General features: G+C 37.4%; 1 protein-coding gene across 1 annotated transcript; it reads left to right on the forward strand.

Moving 5' to 3' along the window:
- Window positions 1–2,719: 2,719 nt before the first annotated feature.
- LOC135071323 (uncharacterized) lies at window positions 2,720–3,598 on the forward strand. The gene has a single exon (XM_063965116.1). The coding sequence runs from the start codon at window positions 2,720–2,722 to the stop codon at window positions 3,596–3,598; it is 879 nt and encodes a 292-aa protein (XP_063821186.1).
- Window positions 3,599–22,655: the final 19,057 nt, after the last annotated feature.

Genomic DNA, 22,655 nt, shown 5'->3' on the forward strand with positions numbered 1-22,655 from the left:
CGGTATCAGTACTCAACGTTTGCATAATCTTTAGTACTACGCAAGCAATGTAAGCAGTTCATTATGTTCGTTATGACGTCGCTGCTGTCATCATTGCTTTCACGTGCAATGTTTTCTGTTTTTGGGCATATTGTTGCGACACCAGCCCCGCCCCCTTGTCAAAAAAAAGGAAGATGCCTTTAGAATCTGTGATCTGTGTTCAAAACTGATTCTTGGCTGGTAGCCTCAATATGGTCTCGGTCAAGAGGGCGCGCAATCCGCAATCTTCATCGTGTGTTGGTTCCCGCTGAAAACCAGCTTCTCGACATGGCGCTTGTTATGTCGCGAATATAGCTGAGCGGACGCCTCTTCAGCATAGCTTGTAGTTTAAAGTTATATGTACTGTATTTTTTATTTTATTTTTCTATGCTGAATAAAGTATTCTTATTCTTAAAACACTTCTCCGTTACACTCCGCCTTAGAAGAAACTGGGTCTTAAGCTGGTATTATGGTGCGTTCATCCTCGCATCGCCAGTTTGTATCGCCGATGTTTTCCGTGTCAGTCGTAAAAGGCGGTCCGGATCAGTGGACATGTAATTTTGGGCAGTAAAATAAATTGTTCATTAACCGTGTTTATTAAGCAATAAAACCAACGCGGCGTCTAAAGGGGATATCAGCTAAAGACCATAATTTAGTATTTCTTTGCTACATTTAATATCGGGCGATTAAACGACCTACTTACTCGTATAAACAACTAAGTACTTATGTAACTTGTACTATAGATTCTTTGACCAGGAAAATTCGACAGCACCGGTTGTGGGTTATAATCACCCCGTGTGATTATAATTGTGGCATTATTTTACACCCAGTCTTGGATATTTAAGTAAAAGTATTGTTGTCTTTATTTTAATTTGTTTCTCCCTTAAATCTATCTAATTGCTTCATCGTCCTAAGCAATTTAAGTTTTAAGTAAATACCTAAAACATGCCCTATTTTCTTGATTCAATTTCAAATAGAAAATCGTTTGTTTCAGTATTTTCTAGGGCTTTCAATATTATTTATGGAATAATTTTAAAGGCTCTTGGAATGGTATCTAAAACAATATTAGATTATTAATATACGGATTCTTGTCTAGCCCACAAAATAGCTTTTGGATTGTTATAAGTAGAATTATTATAAGTATTTCCATAATAATAATTCTTATAATTCCCTGTTTTAGCAGAGTAGTGTGGCCAAAATGATGTCAGTGCTTCTGACATATTTTAACCCCTAGCTTTTAAAGGTATTTTTCGTCGCGATAACTTTCCAAAATACCACGTGAGCGTTATTACAATTTACGCCCCACCACAGATTAGTATAATCCAGAGAGAACCACAAACAACTCGTAATGTGCCACGATAATATTTTTATTTTTCCCTCGCACCGAGTTCTGCCTTTTTAAATCTACCCCGGATCATAATCGTAAGACGTAACACCGGATTGTGACACGTTTCGCCTTTACCTCTGACTTAGAGGTGTTTTGTTCTCGTTTGCGTTTTTATTTGCTTCTAGCGGCTTTAAAATGGACTACGATTACAAATGTTTCATTATGTTACACACTTTTGGCAATCAAATCAGCTTGTCGAAAAAAGTTACTTAGCTATTCCTTAAGGCTGAGTTGCACCACCTAACTTTGACAGTAACTATAATGATAACCGGTGTGTTTTGTATGGAGTTTGACAGATTTTTGACGTTTGTCAAAGTTAAAGTAAGATGGTGCAACCCAGCCTAAGTTTACTACTTTTGTCTGATAATCTCTTTACATCTGAGGCTGGGCTGCACCATCGTACTTTACCTTTGACACATGACAAAAATCTGTTAAAGTCCATACAAAAACCACCGGTTATCGTTATAGTTACCGTTAAATTTAGGTGGTTCAATTCCGTTCTCAATTAAAACAAAAGTAGAGAAGGAGAGGGCGCTGCTGCGCGCAAGTAAACAATGATCTGAGTGAAAATATTTTATTTACATAGTTTAAAGTAATTATTAGTGTCAATAGTGATATATCCGGGAACATAGTGCTTCAAATTCGTCTCACAAGTGTAGGCAGGAAACAATTCATCAAACTTACAGTGAAATTTTGATAAAATAGCGCCGGACATGAACTGTCATTTGTGTTGTTTTTCTCAAACTGAATCGTGAAATAGCCGTATCAAATTGAAAAGTGACTTCTAAAAAACTGTTGGGACTATTAATTTGCTATGTGCAAAGATTCTCTTGGAAATGGAAAAATGTATAACCTCATTTGTTTTTCTGCAATGACTTACAATGACTCAGTTGAAGTGGCGCTTCCTACCGGGTGTTTTTTGAACTAAGTACGGGAGCCGAGATCTGCTTAATTAAGCACTGCATAGTCCTTGATAGTTCGTGAGCGTGACGATATTGATTCCACGAAATCTCAACAGAGGGCATCTTGCGCTTCTGCATTTGTTTACTTTTTTGGAGGGACGATTCAGTGTCGAAAATGAGTACGATACCCAATAAATTATGCGCTGGCTGCCAGAAAGTACTGCATAGGAGAGAGTACCTACAATGCATGGCTTGTAAATCCAGTTATGACCTTGAATGCGCCAACGTCACTTATAAATTTTTCAGTATCATGAAAAAAAAAGATAAGTGGACCTGCCCTGAGTGCATAAGTAAAAAACCAAAGACAGGTAATTTAAATACTCCAGCTCGATCTACTGCCACTTCAGACGACATGAATGAACTCGTCCTGTCACCCACCGACGAAGACAATGTCACCCTTCGCCACAGGTCTCCGCGATCTGTCAACCTGACCTCACTTTGCGACCTGGGTACATCGAGTCCAGAAACACAGACTCATCACGTTAACACTCTTCAAAATGATACAGTGGCCGATCTGAAAGAGTACTTCAGCAAACTTATACACAGCCAGACAGAAAGTCTGCGCTCGACAATATCTGAGCTTACTGACACAATCAAAAAGCAGAATAACCGGATAGAACAACTTGAGAGTAGAGTACACGAGCTAGAAAGCGGAAGGAACGATATCTCAGCAATTACATCCCTAGAAAAAAGGATTGAGGATCTTCAAACGGAAATTGGTGACCGGGACCAGGCGCTTCTATCAAACGACGTGGAAATTTCTGGCTGTCCCGAACAAGCTGGCGAGAACAGTACTCACATCGTCATCGCCCTCGCAAGGAAAATTGGAGTGGAGCTCGACGAGAAAGATCTAGTCGCAGTGGAGAGGGCGGGGCCCCCGCGGCTCGCGCCGCGAGACGGCGCGCCCGCCCGCCCACGGCCTCTGGCGGTGCGACTCACTCGCCGTGCTACGCGGGACGCCTTACTCCGGGCGGCGCGCGTGCGTCGCGCTGTCACCACCGAGGGCCTGTCGCTGGCGGGCCCGCCGCGCCCCTTCTATATCAACGAGAGGCTCACCAAACACCACCGCCAACTGTTTCAAAAGGCGCGCGAACTTGCGCGCAATCACAACTTTAAATACGTCTGGACCCGGGAGGGATGCATTTTCACTCGCCAAGCGGAGGGTAAACCGCGCCATAGACTTCGATCTGATGCTGACCTGAGTAGGGTTTTTGGTTTATCGGAAGTTTGATCTATTGCTAAAAATGTGTTTAATCGCTGATATCTTTGATCTCATGTATTGTTTATTTTGTGTACATTGTCACTGTTATAATATGTTTCCTTCTTTTTTCTATTCTACGCCAATACACACCTTTTCGAATGTTGCTCAACACATTATTACTATAACCACGCACTTTTGCAGACACAATTCTTGCCACGTTCTCTTACACACACTTTTACAATCACTCAACACACAACACTACTTATACGGAATTGTTTTTATTGTGACTATTAACAATTTTTCTTTTCTCGATGGATAACCATTATAAGGGAAAACGTTTGAGACTGGGGCTGTTGAATGTAAGGTCCTTGAATACAGGACAAGATGAACTCATCGCCACTATAATAAGATACAGTATAGACATTTTAGCTGTTAATGAGACTTGGATCCGAGAAGGCGAGGAAGCGCTCGCGCCATGTATTCCTCAATTTACTTTTGTTCACAGAGCTCGCAAGGGTAGGAGAGGTGGAGGGGTAGGTTTTTACGTAAAAAAGGGTATTATTACTAAAACTCTGCGACACCCCCCTTCCTCGCTGGAACAATTATGGCTGGAAGTCCGTATGCCCGGAGGAACCCTGGCGCTTGGCACAGCCTATAGACCTGAAAAAGTTGGTGTCCGAGAAGCCTTGGATTCGCTTAGCGAATCGGTCAATGTTATGTCTCCTTTTGACTATACCTGTGTACTTGGCGATTTTAATATAAACGTCAGTAGAGTTGACTCAACACCGGTTATGGATCTGTTTGCCTTCTGCACTCAGCACAACCTGGTGCAGATGGTAAATGAGCCTACTAGAGTAACAGATAATACTGAATCAACTATTGATATTGTTCTCACTGATGACTCATCCCGCTGTAAAAATTTAAAAGTAATTCACAATCCATGTCTGAGCGATCACGCAACCGTAATGATAGACTTTAATCTAAAAAAACAGAAGGCCCCGAAGAGATCGGGAATTTTTCGCGCCTTAAATAATATAGATTCTGATTTTTTTGAAACCCATTTAGATTCTATTCCTTGGCAATCCATTTCAGAGATAGAGAGTGTTGATGAAATGGTTGCCACGTTTAATAAGTATGTCTTAGGACTTTTTGATACACACGCCCCAAAGAAAAAAATTATTCTAAAAGACAAACCTAAACCGTGGATAACGGAAACAATTAAATTTATTATGTCATTAAGAGATAAAGCCTTGGCAAAATCTCTCAAAGTCAAAACAGATTCAGCTAAAAAATATTACCGCTCTCTTAAAAATGTCGTAACAACAGCTATTAAAAACGAGAAAAAGGCTTATTTTAACTTTCATATTAATAGAAATATAAAGAAACCTAAACTTTTGTGGAAAAACTTAAAAAATACCATAATTACTAATAGTACTCAGGCATGTCCTCTTCCGATCCATTTAAATGATCCTAATAGTATTAGTGATCACTTTCTTGCTTTGCCATCGTGTGGGGATGTGGATGTAGAAAGCGTCTTAAATAGCATTAAAAAACCCAAATTGTTAAATAGTTTTGATTTGAAACGCACCTCGGAAACAGAAGTCTTTAAGATAATTAATAACATTAGCACTAACTCTACAGGGCTGGACGGGATAAACTGTAAAATGATTAAGCTTACTCTAGATAAAACACTCCCTATTATTACAACAATTATAAACAAATCAATCGAGACACACACTTTCCCCACACAATGGACAAAGGCACTAATAAGACCTATACCTAAAAAGAGCACGGTCAATGAGCTTAAAGATCTACGACCCATCTCAATCCTTCCAATACTATCTAAGATACTAGAGCGGGTGGTGCTAACCCAAATAATGGATTACTTAGATAAAAATGATATAATCCCTAAATTCCAGTCTGGTTTCCGACGGGGACACGGTACTGAAACCGCGTTACTCCATGTTACTGACGACCTTACTGAGGCTTCGGACTTGGGACTGAGCAGCATACTAGTATTGTTAGATTATTCTAGGGCATTTGACTGCCTGCACCCTCGACTCCTACTGGCAAAACTGTCACACTATGGGTTTTCACCTAACACATGCAAGTGGTTCGAGTCATACTTGGTTAACAGGGAACAGACGGTTGCTATTACTGGAGATGACGGTGTAGATAGTTTCTCATCCCCTAGGGTAGTCGGGCGAGGCGTGCCACAAGGTTCTATACTGAGCCCTATCTTATTTTCCATTTTTACTGCTGATCTCCCACAGTGTATACAATCCTGTAAATACCACTTGTATGCAGACGACACACAAGTGTACTATTCTTTTAAAAATAATAACACCACTGAGGCTGTTGAAAAAGTAAATGAGGATCTAAAAAACATCTATCTTTGGTCAGAAAGGAACTCACTGGTACTAAACCCTTCTAAGTCACAAGTACTAATCCTAGGAACTAAACACCAAATAAGGAAGGTCCTGGATTGTAACATTGAAGTTTCCATTAATAATATAGTCTTGGATAAAGTAAAATGTGCTCGCAACTTGGGTCTGCTTCTAGATGGAGAGCAGAAATTCATTGAACACGTAAACGGAAAAATCAGGAATGCCTTCTTTAAACTCAAGACTCTTTATAAAATAAGACCATTTCTAAAAGAAGAGCTGCGCTTAATGCTCACTGACTTACTCGTGCTCTCCCCTTTTAACTATTGCGGCTCAGTAATTGGTCCCAAACTAAATGTCAGCACTGAAAAAGATATTCAAAGGGTACAAAACGCTTGTATACGGTTTTGTTTTGATGTACCTCGAAGGGAGCATATAACCCCATACCTAAACAGTAAAGGGATACTAAATATGAAGGCTCGTAGGGAACTGCAGTTTGCCTGCATGGTCCACAGGACAATATGGAACAAAAAGCCTGAATATCTGTACGAAAAACTTCACTGGGTAAAAGACAGTGCACTAAGAAGTCTTCGAACAGCTATTCAAAATAGATTAAAAATACCTCAACATTGTTCTTCTCGATTTCGTGGCTCTTTTAAGTTCGCTGCTGCTAATATATGGAATGACTTACCGCCGCCTATGAATGTAAAAATGAGTATTGCTACCTTTAAAATGAAATACAAAGTGGCTCTAAAAGAAAGACAATTGGCAGCAGAGAGCTTAATTAGTGGATATTCCAAATTATTGCCCCTTAAGGATTTTTTCAAATAGTCTACACACTACACACACACACACACACACAAACACACAGACACCCACACACACAAACACACTCACAAACACACACACACACGGTTATAGTGTATTGGGTAATGGCACAGAAGGCGTACATTTTCGTTTTTTTATAGGTATGCTTATGTATAAATAGGTAATTTAGATTGCAAACATTTTTTTTTTCCTTTAAAGTTTATAATTGTTTCAAAGTTTATAATTATATCTTAAGCCCTCATAACTTTATTCTCGCTCAACATCCTAGAGAATTGGGCATGGCTGAAAACCAGTGTTGCAAGGATCTGTCCTTACAACGTATACTGAGCCAGGTCCAATTGCCTTCAGTGTACTTATTAGTTGTAAGTCTAACTACCTGTACCTACCTATGTCTAATGGTTCGAAGGCAATAAATACATTTTTTATTTATTTATTTTTATTTTAAAAGAAATTTCGTTTTTAGGAAAACACAATTCAATGTCGATGAATACATTATGAAACCCCTTTATTAAGTATCTACACATTTATTCACACTGAAACGACTGCACGTGCCCATCCAAATCCCCAAAATCGTTTCGGGTTTTGTAGTTGCAATAAAAATCCGCAACAGCCCCATAGCAATTTACATTACTTGTATCCCACGGGATACCCATTAAAATGTACCCATTACCGAACCTTTCTTGTGCCCAAAAATGGGGCGAAATCTAATAAACAGCTCGTAATACTGAGCAGCAATGAAGGTATAATCGGTCCTATCTAAAACGAACCGATTCAGAATCGAAATGGTATCGATAACACGTGTTATTATGAGGTATACGCCGGTAATCGATACATCGTTTGCGCCTTTGTGATACGACAATATTTGAGAACGGTCGGAATATGTTTTTGGCATGTGACCCTGGCAGTCTACCTTCAGATATTTTCAGTTTGTTCTGCGAATAAGAAAATCTTCTAAAAATCTATAATGTTTAGACTTAGGGTGGGTTGCACCACCTATCTTTAACGGTAACTATGACGATAACTGGTGCTTTTTGTATGGAATTTGACAGACTTTTGGCGTTTGTTAAAGTTAAAGTAAGATGGTGCAACCCAGCCTTAAATTCACACGTAATGAGGCAATTCGTCGCTTGAGTTGTAACCTCAAAGTATTGTGACTTTGATAAGTTGGTGTCAATAGCTAGATAACTCTAATTTACTGGAATGCAAAAATCAGTAAGAAAATAATATCTCTCAAGTACTTATTAGTAAGACAATAATATCTAATGTAAGCTAAAGTAATTCAGTTCTCTCTAATTGTGATTTAAGTGCGTAGTGTAGTCTAGAGTCTAGACTATGTATACGTAAATAATATATTACCTAGCCCGTATTTACTTTTCTACCAAATTCTATCTTTATTTAGGCCGCGGCTTCACCCGCGTGAAATTTAGTTTGTCACATATGGACATAAATTATAGCCTATATGTTATTGTGAGTTATAAACAACAATACTGTGAAGTTTCATCAAAATCCGTTCAGTAGTTTTTGCGTGAAAGAGTAACAAACATTTTAACATCCAGACATCCAAATATCCATACAAACTTTTGCATTTACAACGAACGAACACGAACTTGTACCTATTCTTAAAATTACCTTACCTATACACCCATGAAGTTTGTCTAACCTTCCGCCAAACACCCTGTAGGTATAATTTCATTAACCGACTTCAAAAAAGAAGGAGGTTATAAGTTATTTTATCTTTCAAAAAAACTGTACATTTTTAACACGTACCTACTAGTATTTACTTTTCCGCCAAATTACAGAATTTCCAGCTCCGACCTTTTACAAAAAGCGAATTGCCTATCACTCAGGAGCTAAGTGTGGCAATCGGCTGAGTCAATTCCTCTGATTGAGTCATTATCATTGCGCTGCACCCATTAACGTAATAGGGTGTGAGCGGGCAAATGTGATACCTTCCAGGGAGTGGGGATATCTGACGGATTGATTTACACAGAGATAATTACGGTAATAAGATAGCAGTTCCTTCCAAGAATGGAGTTTGATGTTGTCGCAGTCTATTAATAAGAATTAATACATACATTATTAGTATTGATATCAAGATAACCTACTGACTAAGCTGGCGCAGCGACTCAAAGTGAGTTTTGGCCTCCAGTTATCGACGTGGAAACCGCGCAGTAATAAGTAATCCTGTTTTTAACCGACTTTAACAAAAGGAGGAGGTTCTCAATTCGGTTGGTTTTTTTTTATATATGTACACCGATTACGCCGAGATTTCTCAGCCAATTTACATGATTCTTGTTTTCATCGATGCGGAATAGTTGCCATTTAGTCCCATAAAAATTTTATTTGATTTGGTTGAGTAGTTTTTATTTTATGAGCATTTTAGGTTTTAGCATGCTCGCGTGAACACTTTGTTTGTGATAATTACGTCGTCTAGGTATATTTAAGTAATCGATGTTCACCTTTAACTTACAGAATTCTCGTCCGATTTGAGTGATTCTTTATTGTTCGATAGTAGTACTTGCCATTTGGTCCCATATAGAATTTAATTTAGTTTAACTATTTTATGAGCATGAGTGTTTGAACAGATTTTTTTTGGAATCGATTCCTTTTATTAGCGATAACTTCAGCAGTTTTGGAGATATCTTGAAACTTGTATCAAACTGTAGAGTATAAACCTACCACCCACCCAAAAAGACGATTACGCTTCTACGCATTCGTGGACAATTAAATAGGCCTAACCCACGCATGTAGTGTTGCTAGGTGTTCGTTCCATTTTACAAGAGAGAGAGGTCCCTGATTTGAAGATAGCCTCGGTCGATAGGTCTCGGATTATCCATGTGTCTGGGGTTTTATTTATTTATTTATTGTTAAAGATTTACCAACAACATATCAATTTACATGCATCGTTACATTATTAGAAAGCTATAATCTAAAAGATATGCCTTTACAGGTAAATACAGCATTCAATAAAATAATTTTATGGTGCAAATTACTGAACGGAACTCAAAAGTAGATTCATTTTCAAGCATAGGTTGAGGGTCTAGATTAGTTGAATTTAGATAATTATTTCAATCACAGGACAGAATATACTGAGATTAAATTGAGTTTTGAGCGTATTGTAATACAGACCTAGTGTCCCAGATTCGTATCAATAAGGAACATTAATATCCAACATTACGTCGTGTAGTTTAGAGTCAAATATGCGTAATTACGAGTAACTTTTGGGACCCTTAAACTTTCCAGTCCGTGGTGGATTCACAAATTTTTCAAGTTGAATGACCGCAGTACCTAGCCCGTAACGATGTGGAAAAGTACTTTTGATTCTTGTTTTAAAACAGTATTTAAATCGTGAGTTATGATTTACTTATGTATTTTGCTTTTTCTTCTTTAGTTTGGTTAAATCCATGACATCAGAATTATTAATAAGCCTAAAGGTTTCTGCCCACTACGCCGTATCATACCATGACCTTGCTAGGAACGTGTTAGGCAAATAAATATTATTTGCATTGAAAAGTATGACACTGTTCCCAGTAGACCGTTCCGTCACCGACCAACACCGTCGCGTGCCATGCACGTAGCGTCAAAATGACGGCGAGCACACGGGATGTAAACGCGTATGATGACCGTTATATTGGCGTTGTAAGCGTCTAACAGTTAATTTTCTGATGGCCATACCTATTTTACAATTTAAAATTTTTGGTAGCACTCCAAGACGTCCACGCGACACTGTAACGCATGCGAGAATGAAACGGATTCCTATTGGTTTTGGTGGATGTTGCATACGGGCAACATACGGGTTACATACGGGTTGCACACTGGCATCATACGGGATGTATACGTGCACAGAACGCCGTCGATCCGTTCAGTGGGCATGTAGAACGTATCGTGTTTCTTTTCGTGCCTTACACGTTCCTAGCACGGTCATAGTATGATACGGTGTAGTGGGTAAAGACCTTTACGATGTAACGAAGTTAGGCAGAAATTGAAGATTTTTAAAATACCATTGAATTTTTTTCACTGCGATATCTAGTAGTAGTAGAAGATAATATTATTATAATAATATTGTATACTGTGATATACTGTGATAAACTGTAAACTTAACCTGTTTTGAGACAAATGAATACTTTCTATCTGCCTACTTTCAAATTAATTAAACTAATCCTATGGGTGCCATACAACGTTTTTTACCCCAAATACCGTATCTTTATTAATCCCTGGCAACACTACGTCGGCACGTACGCAGGTGTGTCGCAAAACCGAGCCAATTACCTCCCAATAGCTTCACCCCATTCTCTCTAAGAGCTTTCTATACTCTACTAAGCGCCTAAACAATAACAATAATAATATTGTTTATATTGATACCTATAGGAGAACAAGTTGTGGTTATTCTATAAGTTTTGCTATTGATGTTGGCTGATAAAGAAGTAAAAATATATTGCTTATGTTTAAACTGTTTTTATATCACACTGTTTATCCATGAAAAGCTATAGTTTTAGTAAGTTTACTCTTAGGCTGGGTTGCAACATCTTACTTTAACTTTGACAAATGTCAAAAATCTGTCAAACTCCATACAAAAAGCACCGGTTATCGTCATAGTTACCGTTAAAGTTAGGTGGTGCAACTCAGCCTTAAACTTTTAAAATAACTTTATACATATTGGCTACCTAAGTAAACTCCGACAAATGTTACTTCGACATTAGGTACGTTACTTCGACACTACTGAATATTGACATGACTTTACTTCAACACTACACTAGACACACTACACACTACAGACAAAGACGAATATCCTTTGTGGGAGTAGTGTAGTGTCGAAGTAAACTTTCTTAGGTAGCCATAGGTACAGTCACGGAATGAAAAGGTTCGTCAGTTTTCAAATTGATTCCTTCAACGAATCGCGAGCACATATTACCTTTTGAAACTATGTTACAGAATAATCTCGAGTTAGAGAAAATAATCTTTAACTGTTCGTCAGTAAAGTTCAAAATTATTCAGATCAAAGTTGTTTGAAGATTTATCTTGTCAAGAAGATTATTATGATTGATAAACTAAAACCTTCTTGTTGGTTCAAACTGCCATTATTATTTCTTTTAAATAAAAAAAACTATTGTCAATTGGTCAATGTCATCATTGCATTGCACTGATGGGATAGAAAAATAAACAAGCAAAACCTTATTCGTTAGCAAACGTCATATTTATTTAAATGTTAGCAGCACTGTTTCTTGCACTGTTATGTTGGCAGGTTTGACTCTCACAGTACCTATTAGTGCAAGCGAAAACCGACACTAAGGTGACGAACCTTTTCATTCCGCGACTGTACATAATTATTATCCTTATTATAGCCCCTATAGACTACGGGCTGGAAGACGTGGTGTGAGTAGGCCTCCTGCTAGGTGGACCGACGATCAGACAGCAGGACCGGTCGTTGTGGAAATCCTTGAGAGATGCCTTTTGTTCAGCAGATGACGTCATTTAGCTGAAACGAACGAAACTCTTATACTACATGTAATATGCAGTCGTGATCAAAGCACGACAATATTCCTTTTAGCACTAGCTCCAATATTTATTAACACGTTTACAGCCTAACAAACGCGTTCATTGAGCAGCCATTAACCCACATCGCTCAGGCGGCATATTAACATTATTAAACATTTTATCGCCAGAGCAAATTACGTCCATAATTCGTTGGCACTATGAAAACTTAACAAGCGGTACGGGAAGTCGATTGGTCTGATTGTCCGCATTAACGGCGGCGGAATGGTTAATGGAGCGAGCATTTGGGCTGTGACGTATTTTGCTTAATTCAACGTTGGCGCAAATGAATACTTATTTTCATATAATAATATCATTCTAATATTTGTATGGATGTTTGTTCTTTGACTTTTGTATAGAGCTTTTCAAGTTGTTTATTTTTATAATTTTAGAAATTGAAATTGTTTATTTAAACCAATAGGCTTCCAAAGAGCTCTTTTTCACGTCGTTCGTTCTCTCTTCATCTTCGGGAAAATCATCGGAACAGTAATATGGGCCAATCAGTCCTGAAACCCAGTCACTATTTTAACGGAAGAACTCTTTCGTAATGTTCAAACGTAGAAAATTGTTCGTTCGTTCGTTCGTTTCAGCCGAAAGACGTCCACTGCTGGACAAAGGCCTCCCCCAAGGATTTCCACAAAGACCGGTCCTGCGCCGCTTGCATCCAGGTACCTCCCGCGACCTTCACCAGATCGTCGGTCCACTTTGTGTTTCACCTAGAAAATATTGTGTGAGATAATATTTGCTTTTATGTCAAATAGGTATAGCTTCTATGAATATTCACTTTCTTGACTGTTTTATGGTCGTCTAGCACTTTACTATTTCGTGCAGAGAATTGTGTAAAAATCATTACCCCAATAAAATCAAACTTGCAGTTTTCCCAACTTTTCAAATAATATAAAAACTACTGAAAAGAACAGTTCTATTATCATAATGTATCAATCAAACATCCTGCTACTACACAATGATCCTTTCTCCTAATAATCTGACGTCATATCTAAGACGTATCTCATCTTGTGGTTGCGTGAATGACTCCTCCCTCTATAGAAACCCAACAAGCGTTAAAGGCTGATTAGGCTGGCTAACAGCACATAATGTTGTAATGGCGGTTAATAGAGCGATAAATGGTTCACCACGTACGGAACACTTGACGCCATCTTATTGATTAAATAGGGGCGTAAAGGAATAAGCTAACAAATAAGACAAAATTTTCAACGACGTGTAAGTACTTTTCAGTTAAAATTAACGGAATTGACTTCCAAAATTTTCATACTTAATATCAGGTGCGATTGTGAAATACCTGCCTTGTTTTTCATTAAAAAAACATCTTTTCTGTAGTTAATGTAGAGTGTCATATAGAAGTCCAAACGCACATACTTAGGATTTATTAATAGATGCTGATTTCCTAGTGCTCTTACGCCACGGAAATGAATATGTGTTTTTTTTTATCCACAACGAGGAAGCTCTTGTCCTGTATCTCACCTGATGGTAAGTGACGATCAAGCCGAAGGTGGAAGCGAGCTTCACCCGGAATCCTCAACCACGGAGGATCTGGCTATCTTACCTCTAACTGCCGGAACACAACAATGCTGTTAACATTGTTGTTATGTTGTCATATATTCACCAGCCGGGCTAGGATGCGCGCCGTGATATACTTTATCGACGTCAAAATGTATGGCCATAATCGATAAAATGGCGTGATAACCGCTTATCGCGGCGCGCATCCTAGGCCAACAGGTCAGACTACTTTTTTGTTGCAAAATTGCACCTACCGCAACTAACATAAGACACCAAAGTATTTAACTTGATTATCCTTCTGTACGAATTGAAAAAAGATGAAATAAAAAACTCATTTCATTTCAATACACACTTCAAATCCACGAATGTGTGTACAAAAGCACACGCAAAATAACCCAACCCATACACCATCGTATCTCAGAACCGTGAACGGTTGACTTGATAGCCGGAATGAGCCAAGCACACACTGTGGGGCCCGTCGCTTGCCAAATCACCTACCATCAGTACACTATTGCACTTGTTTTATTTTATTTGTGGCGGTATAAAAAGAAAACATCCTATTTTTTTGCTTCTCCGCCGCCGAGTTTTAGTTATTGCTAATAGGTAGCTGTGCCTCTACCATGAGTTGCCATCGAAAACTTGTATTCGTATACTACAGTCGATAGAGTTTAAACGTGGATCGATGAAGTTTGCATTAAAATCATACCATGAGTTCAATTACCGTATACTTTACTCGCCAGCGATAATTCGATGGTTTTGTGAGGTCATGTTGGTGAGCATGTTAACGTATCCAACTTCACACTCTATGAATGGATGAATGAAAGAACGAATGCCGCTCCTTTCTAACTATATAGAAAAGATAGAGTAGGAAATAACGAAAATGTCAAAAATAACACTGCAAAATTTAAGTGTCCTAGAACAGTGCTTAAAGATGAATTAACATGATGATTTTAAATTTGTATTGTTTATTTCTTGTCATTGCGACTTTGACGCAGCTGTTGTCATGACAACAGAATTAACAAAACATGTTTTGTTGAAGGATTATTGATGAATAATTTTCCACAAAAAATTGGATTTTAACCACGATAGGAAAATGAGAACCTGCGCCTATCCGTTTAAACCGATTGAAGAATTTATGGAAAGGTAAGTTAAGTAAAAATAAACATACTACCTATGTAGTGGAGGAATTTCGAAATTAAACGAATAATTTTGAGCTGGTTTTTTTTGGAGAAATGCAACCTTTCCAGCATAACTTCCACGTGCCTAGCTAAAATTCAGTAATATGAGTGCTAGATTTATATTTTCTAGATACAATAAAGTTGTTTTTCTATAGATATGGCGATCTGAGTATGCCCACTGAAGGGCCCCAAGAAAGAGCCAACAATAGTCAACGGTGGGTGGAACTAACGGACACGCAAACGTGAAATGCTGATGCCACCGGCGACACCAAAACTACTGAGAAATTGAGAAAAGTGTGTATAAATACCTACTACCTACTACCTATATTCATTTTTCTCAATACTCAATACTCAATATGTTTATTGCTTTTATCTTATTTCGTCATTATTATTTGTAATGTTTATTTGTTAAGGTGTGGAGTGACTTTAAACAGCAAGAAGAAGGAACTCGCATACACAGAGCTGCCAAGGGAACACTGGACTGGTGGCGGTCCAAGTTCAAACCAAAGGGTTTAGAGCAGAGTGGATATACCTACCTTATTATTGTAAAACTTAAGATATTATAATTAATTAAATACATTTTATTGTTTTAAATCTTTCATGGTCACTAAACATACATGGTAGCAATCTCGTCAGTAATAAATAATAATTAAGTAAATAAATATCCTACTAATATCCTAGGTAGGTACTTAATATTAAAAATGCGAAAGTTTGGATGTCATGATGTCTGGATATCTGGATGTCTGGATGTTTGTTAGTCTTTCACGTAAAAACTACTGAACGGATTTTGATGAACTTTACAGTATTATTGTTTATAACCCAGATTAACATATAGGCTATAATTATGACGATCTGTGACAAACTAAATTTCACGCGGACGAAGTCGCGGGCAAAAGCTACTTGAAAATAAAATGATTATTTTTTATTGACTATTTATTTCACAAAACCTAATATACATAATACACTGACTGATTAAAAACAAAAGTAAATTTCAACTTATGAAAATATTCATTGTCGGCTTAGCTTTCTATCATGATCAGTCTCGTAAGGCTGCGTTTCCATCAGAGATGTGCGAGGATGCGTAGCGAAGGATGTGTTTGTAAAGAACCAATCGCTTCATTTACCTCGCCTCGGTCAGCACATCTCTGGTGGAAACGGCTCAGGCTGTACAACACTAATGAGCATTTTCAAAGCTCTGCTACACATCCTCGTACGATACATTTTCCTCGCACAGCTTTGGTGGAAACCCGCACACATTTTCACAGCACAGCTAGACATCTTCGCACGACACAATTCCCTCGCATATCTCTGGGAAATGCAGCATCCTCTCCCTCCCCCAAGGATCTCCAGAATGTGCCCGCATCCAGGTTCTTCCCGCGACCTTCACCAGATCGTCGGTCCACCTAGTGGGAGGTCTGCCCACATGCCGATAACATGTTCCATCGTAATAAACTTCTTTCCGACATAATTTAATAAAGAAAACACCTAAAACCACAATTTTATTTTGCTTTTCACACGTCAATAAGCCAGTGAGTTACGTTACTGTGACAGCTAAGGTGTTTTTCGATGACATCTTTGAAAATTGCAACTCATGGTAAGTTATTTGTATGAAACTTAATAAAAACTTTAGTCGCTATCGTATTCATTTAGATAGGTTTTTTACCTAACGACTTGAGATGAACTCATGGTAGTGTTTTTAGTTTTGCTGTGGTTCTGCTACTAACCGCTAGAGGCGCTGTACAATTTGCCATACATTTTTTTACGCACTCGATAGCGAGATGCTCGGTAGGTAAACTCATGGTAGAGGCACTGCTCATAACGTCTGTATAAGGTAACGTGTGCAAAAGCGATGATTTTTATCAAAATATTTCAGGATACCTAAAACACTAACGCCCGTATTCACAAACGATGCTTGCTTAAGTGAAGCAGAAAATCGAACGCACAGCGTTGAATACAGCTCTGAAATTGGTTCGTGTGTGACTCTGTGCGTCCACGCGCACTATGAGATCTCACAGTAATGTTTGTGAATACGGGCGTAAATACCGAAAGCACATTGTACCTAATTGATTAAAAGAGAAAATTTGAGCGCCTAACATTATCATTAACTTTTCCAAATTTGCGGTTAGCACCGCCAAACACGTCTACATGCTGGTGATTTATGCGATCTATGTACTGATAAGGACACTAAAATTAACCCTTATTCACCTACTTAGTTATAACAGGTGCATTGGCCAATTTCTTCACCGAGTATCTATCTCTCAAAAACCTGATATTCCCATCTATTAAAAATGCTACAAAGTCTTTTGCTCATTTGTCTATTTTCCCGCTTAAAATTAGGGTTGGTGGCACACTTTTTAACAAAATTCAGGACGATCGTTACCAAAGTTTCCATTACATATTTGGAGCCACTTTATACCAAACAACAAACAGGACCAAAAGTCGTAAAAGGAATTTCCGCTCTAGACAAATTCCCACTTTTTGCGAGCTACCAATTGTGCCCTGGCCTGGTAGAGATGGCCACAAGTTTTATCTATATGTTGGATCGATTCTTGCTACAGATTTCTATCGATACAATTTATTTTAGTAAAATGTTTTAGAACTTATTCCAGCATAAAACAAACATTATCTTAAGCGATAGAAACATTATTAGTTTATTATAAAACATAGCTTATCTACATAATAAGAACTTTCTAAGAAAAACAATAATTTCATTTTGCATTTTTTATACTTTAAACTCAATCTTTACATTTGTCATTCATACAAAGTGGAACTAGATTAATTCCGTTACAATTCTAGCCATTTTAATTTAAATGTAAACCCCTCAGACAGTTTCATAGCATCTTTAAATAATAATAATAGTTTTTTTATTTCTTTAATTTATCCCATTAGTAATATCGATAATGTATCGTAGGTACATCACTAGCCTGGCGTCAAGGATTAGAATTAAATCCAGCATTATTTCCTTTCTCTTTTCCCAGATTCATTTTGCTCGCTGTCTCCTGTTTGGTGATGGCCAATTTTGTTAACCGTGATGTGATTTGATACTAGAGTCTGTTTAATTAGCCATTTAAGTAATATACGCCAATATAAGAAGTTTAAAATTGTTAATATTAGTTGTTTAAATAGAATATTGTACATGAGTCATAATTAATTTAAATAATACCTAACTATCACTCCAAACCAATTAAGTTAGTATAAGAGGAAAATTAAAATTTAATTATGCACACCTATTTCATATACGACTATTTCAGACATTTGGTATAAAGAATTGCAATTGACTTCATTAATCTCTCTCTCTCTAATTAATTAGTAAGTCAGGGCGATTGTGTTTCTTTGCTTTTACTCAGTCTTTGATGATAAACAAATATTTTTGCAGCAACCCTACTTAGCACTTGCGAAATGTTTATCTCGAAGAGGTGGTAGAGGAAAAGCTTATGGGGGATATAAATACCACTCTTTTAAAAATAAATGAGGAAAATATTTTTTTCTTCTTAAAATAATAATATTCTGTCAATAATTGCTCAAAAGATTGCAGGTAGAGATAATTAAAAATATGAAGCTTAGACATCTGAAGATGCGTTCAAAAATCTTATTTTGAACGCATTTTCATCTTAATATGTATTATATGCGTTAAAAAAATATTTAAAAAAAAGATTTGTTAAACCTTTATTTATTTCTTTGAAACTCAAAAGCCAAGTAAACAACTGAACTCACAAATTCCAAAATTATTTACTAACACCCTAAATGCCAACTAAAAGCAAACTAGCAAACCTAAACAGTAACTTATAAGCAAGCAGACGACTCAAAGTTGGCTAGACGAAAGATTTTAATACAAGACAATATCCGACCCATAGAACGTTATAAAAACCTCCGCAAAAAGGGCAATAAAGATGGTTCAACTCTTCTTGTCATCATAGATAATAAAAGCCGAGAAATTAAAATGAGCGCGACGCGGTCAGTGTAAACAAGGGAGAAGGGGGCGATGTGGGTGGCAGCAATTTTATTTTCCAATGTCGGATCAATAGACAGAAGTAGGACGCAGGATATTACTGGACATTGAAATAAAAAGGCGTGCCTTAATTACGATCAGGCGCTTTGTTGCGCGGCCGGCCGTAAAAACTTGTGTTGCGGATATCCGAGCTGAGAGACTATTTGATTTGTTTTTGCCACGTTTTAGAATTTGTCCGATATCTAGGACAGTTTTTGGGCGTTTGGGATGTGACATAAATAGGGGAGAACTGAAAGTTAATAAAGCGATGGCCTTGGTAAAATGAAACTTTCAATTTTGACACGAGCAGATTTATTAGTTTCACGAAAAATAAAACTATTGTTTCTAACTGCTTTTTTATGGGACAGAAGGCAAATGAATGATCAGACGGATCACCTGATGGTAAATGATTACCGTCACCCATAGGCATCCGCAGGCCTGGGGGAGTTACGAGTGCGTTTTTTTATGCATAACAAGGCAGGTATTTGCACCTGATTTTCAGCCTTTAAGATACAAATCCGCTCTCTTCTTGAAAGATCTTGTAGGTCTTATCGGTCCGGAAATACCGCAGCCGAAAGTCCATTCCACAGTTACGGCTTATCATGATAACAATTCATCGACTATACAAGTCATTTTAGAACAAAACAATATTTCACTAAAAACAATATAAAACCCCATTGAGCAGCTGTAAAACACAGGAAAATCATTTTGATCAATGCTTGTCAAGCAAATGCAGTCAACGGCGTAAAGGTCTGAATTTCAGTTTTCACTATTCCCCGTCCTCCTTTATCGGGACGTTCGAACAATACATTATTCATCCGATGAATGAAAGTATCGGAGGCATTTGTTGTTACTCCTTTGCAATGCTGATTCTATTTGGAAAGTAAGAAGTTTCGCTTTTCATTCATGTTTTGCAAGCGATGTCGTGTGAGGCAGCGAATGGTACAGAAAAATTTACGGCACTTTGTGATTTTGTTGTTCATTAGTTACAAAAAGGTTGCGTTGGCACTCTTGACATATTTATCTTTTTTCGAAGACTATTTTAATTAGCAGAGTCTGTTTGTTATCTATCGTTTGTTTGATATACTCGTACGAGTATGTCATTTAGTAGACTTTGTAACACCGTTAATTATTTTAATCATACACCGTAATAATATTATTGTATTCACTCTACTGCAGCTACTAATGGCTAAAATAAACTAAAGCCACACTTGTAATATTATTTACAACGCCGCAAGAAGACCAGTGTTGCCGACTAATGCTCTACTGTGTTAAAAAAAGGTTACAAAAATGATTATAGGTATTTAGTTATATTATATTGATTTCAAACTCTGCAAGCTTTTTCAGTTGAGTAAACAGACTGTGTTAATTTAAATACACATCATACGTAAATAGGCATCGAATTGACGTGTACATTTATACACAAATATTCAGTTAATTATGAATTTAATATCGGGCTATTCTCTTGCCAACGCAATTTTATTCGTAATTCCGCATAATCTGTGGACAGGCTCGTTCGTGAAATAAAATCAGCGTGGCATTTTTTATAAATTAATTGTTAGCAATATGTGAATGAAATTACACGTTTTTATAGCATGTTTGTCATATGAAACATTAATTGAGTACATTGTAAGCAAAATAGCGATCGCTACGGCCGTTTTCGGAGTTTTCGAGGAAACGTTTACCAACTTCAATAGTGACGTATTTCATTAATATTTTAGCAATGATAGCACTTACCGCTTAGCGATTGCCATGTTTTCTTACAAGCGCTTTTTTCCGCCAAACGTCCCTATTGTTCTTGTTATTCTTATTAATTTTATAGACTATTTATATCAAAATATATGATTCAAACTCCAGTCTATTTGGTGTAGGTCTCAAAATCGACGTCACAGCAAGCGGTGGCCGCTACCGCTGCAAAGTTTCAGCGTACGCGCCATCTTTCCAAAATTGCAATTTAAGCTCTATTGTATTTGTTTTAGGTGTCAAAATCGACGTCACAGCAAGTAGTGCTGCGGGAAGCGACGCGCGCGCTGGCCGGTCGCTACCGCTGCGAGGTCTCAGCAGACGCACCATCCTTCCACACGCAAGTGCGGTCTGCGTACATACACGTTGTCGGTAAGTGCTAGTTTATAAGGTTCATTTTTGCTTAATTTATCAACGTTGGTATTAGGCTCAAAAATAATAAGTACGTAGCTTTTTTCTTCTTGAAAGTCAACGGCACTATTGACTGTGAACAAAACTTAACGACTCAAATCGACCGTAGTTAGGTCTTACACTGCTTACTACATTTTATAGAAGAGAAGAATTACAAACGATTGGTTCCTCGGAAAACTCTATTAGATTAGAATACCTAAGTTGTGTTCAGTAAAATTTTGACATATGAATTAATAACACGAAAATTTCTAATACAATTTGAAATAATATTTTCCTGAAAACAAAATCAATCAATCAATAGAGCATTTATTGTGTGTCATTTAAAAGGTTAATATTTTAATTTATCGATGATGAACGCATTATTTACATGCAGTATGCTTGCGGTATATACTTATTAACATTATAAAATATTAATTTTACAGTTGGAAATTAAATTATTAACGGTAATTTATCATTCGGTTGAGTGAAGCACTCGGACGTCCACAGGACGGATGATAATAAAATATTGATGATTTTTGTTCAATTAGTGATACGAAGTTTTTTATAATAATTAGGTATAATGAAGTTGACATTATTAGGTATTGAATGAGATTTTCTTTTATTTATTTACTGAATTAATATGTACAATTCTGTTGTAACGCTATAAAGTACGATGAATTTGTCCATTGGGACAAAATCTTCTTTTAAAATATAAAAAATATCCAAAATTAATCAAAAAGTTAAACGGCAAAATTTATTGTTAAAATTTGGTTGACCCATCGACATGATTCTTTTGAACTAAAGCATGTAGAGTCCTAAAATATTCCAATAAACATGACATCAGTGGCAAACATTTTGCAAACATCATCTTTACGACAATGAAAAGGCCAGTACGCCCATAATTTCCAATCAAAAGTTTTGTCCTAAGATAACAAAAAAGTGCCGACACGCATGTTTGCCTTCGCTGTCACGATGGGACGGGATCGATGCGACCGCGGGGTTATTACGTGTGGATTAAGATAGACGCCCGTATTTACAAACGATGCTTGCTTAAGTGAAGTAGCAAATCCAACGCACAGAGTAAATAGAGCTCTGTGATTGGTTCGTGTGTCACCCTTTGCGTCCATGCACACTGTGAGGCTTCATAATAATGTTTGTGAATATGGGCGAGAAACTCTTGATTGACAGCACCACTCTTGTAGCGGAATTTTGGGCTAATACTGTATAGGTTTGTAGTCGACACGACAAGAAGTAGACAGAAACTTCATTAAGCATTTTTCTTGGAACAGAATAATGAATAAAATTCATAGGTACGGGTATATTATCTTTTCAACAATATCTCTGTATGTATTTACAAATCGCAGCAAGGATTTGAGCGCTTGGCCAACAAGTTGGAATGCTTTGCGCCTTTGCGAATCGTACACTTGTTGTCAAATATCCTTTGACTATAGAAGACTGTTCTATATAATAGTATAAAAGAAGCTTTGAAATGTTACGTTATGTGATGTGATACTTGAAAGCCACGA

Source organism: Ostrinia nubilalis, chromosome 4 (assembly GCF_963855985.1).
Source record: "Ostrinia nubilalis chromosome 4, ilOstNubi1.1, whole genome shotgun sequence".
Lineage (NCBI taxonomy): Eukaryota > Metazoa > Arthropoda > Insecta > Lepidoptera > Crambidae > Ostrinia > Ostrinia nubilalis.

Coding starts and splice junctions, on each gene's coding strand:
- LOC135071323 (XM_063965116.1), top strand. CDS start 2,720: ATGAATGAACTCGTCCTGTCACCCACCGACGAAGACAATGTCACCCTT.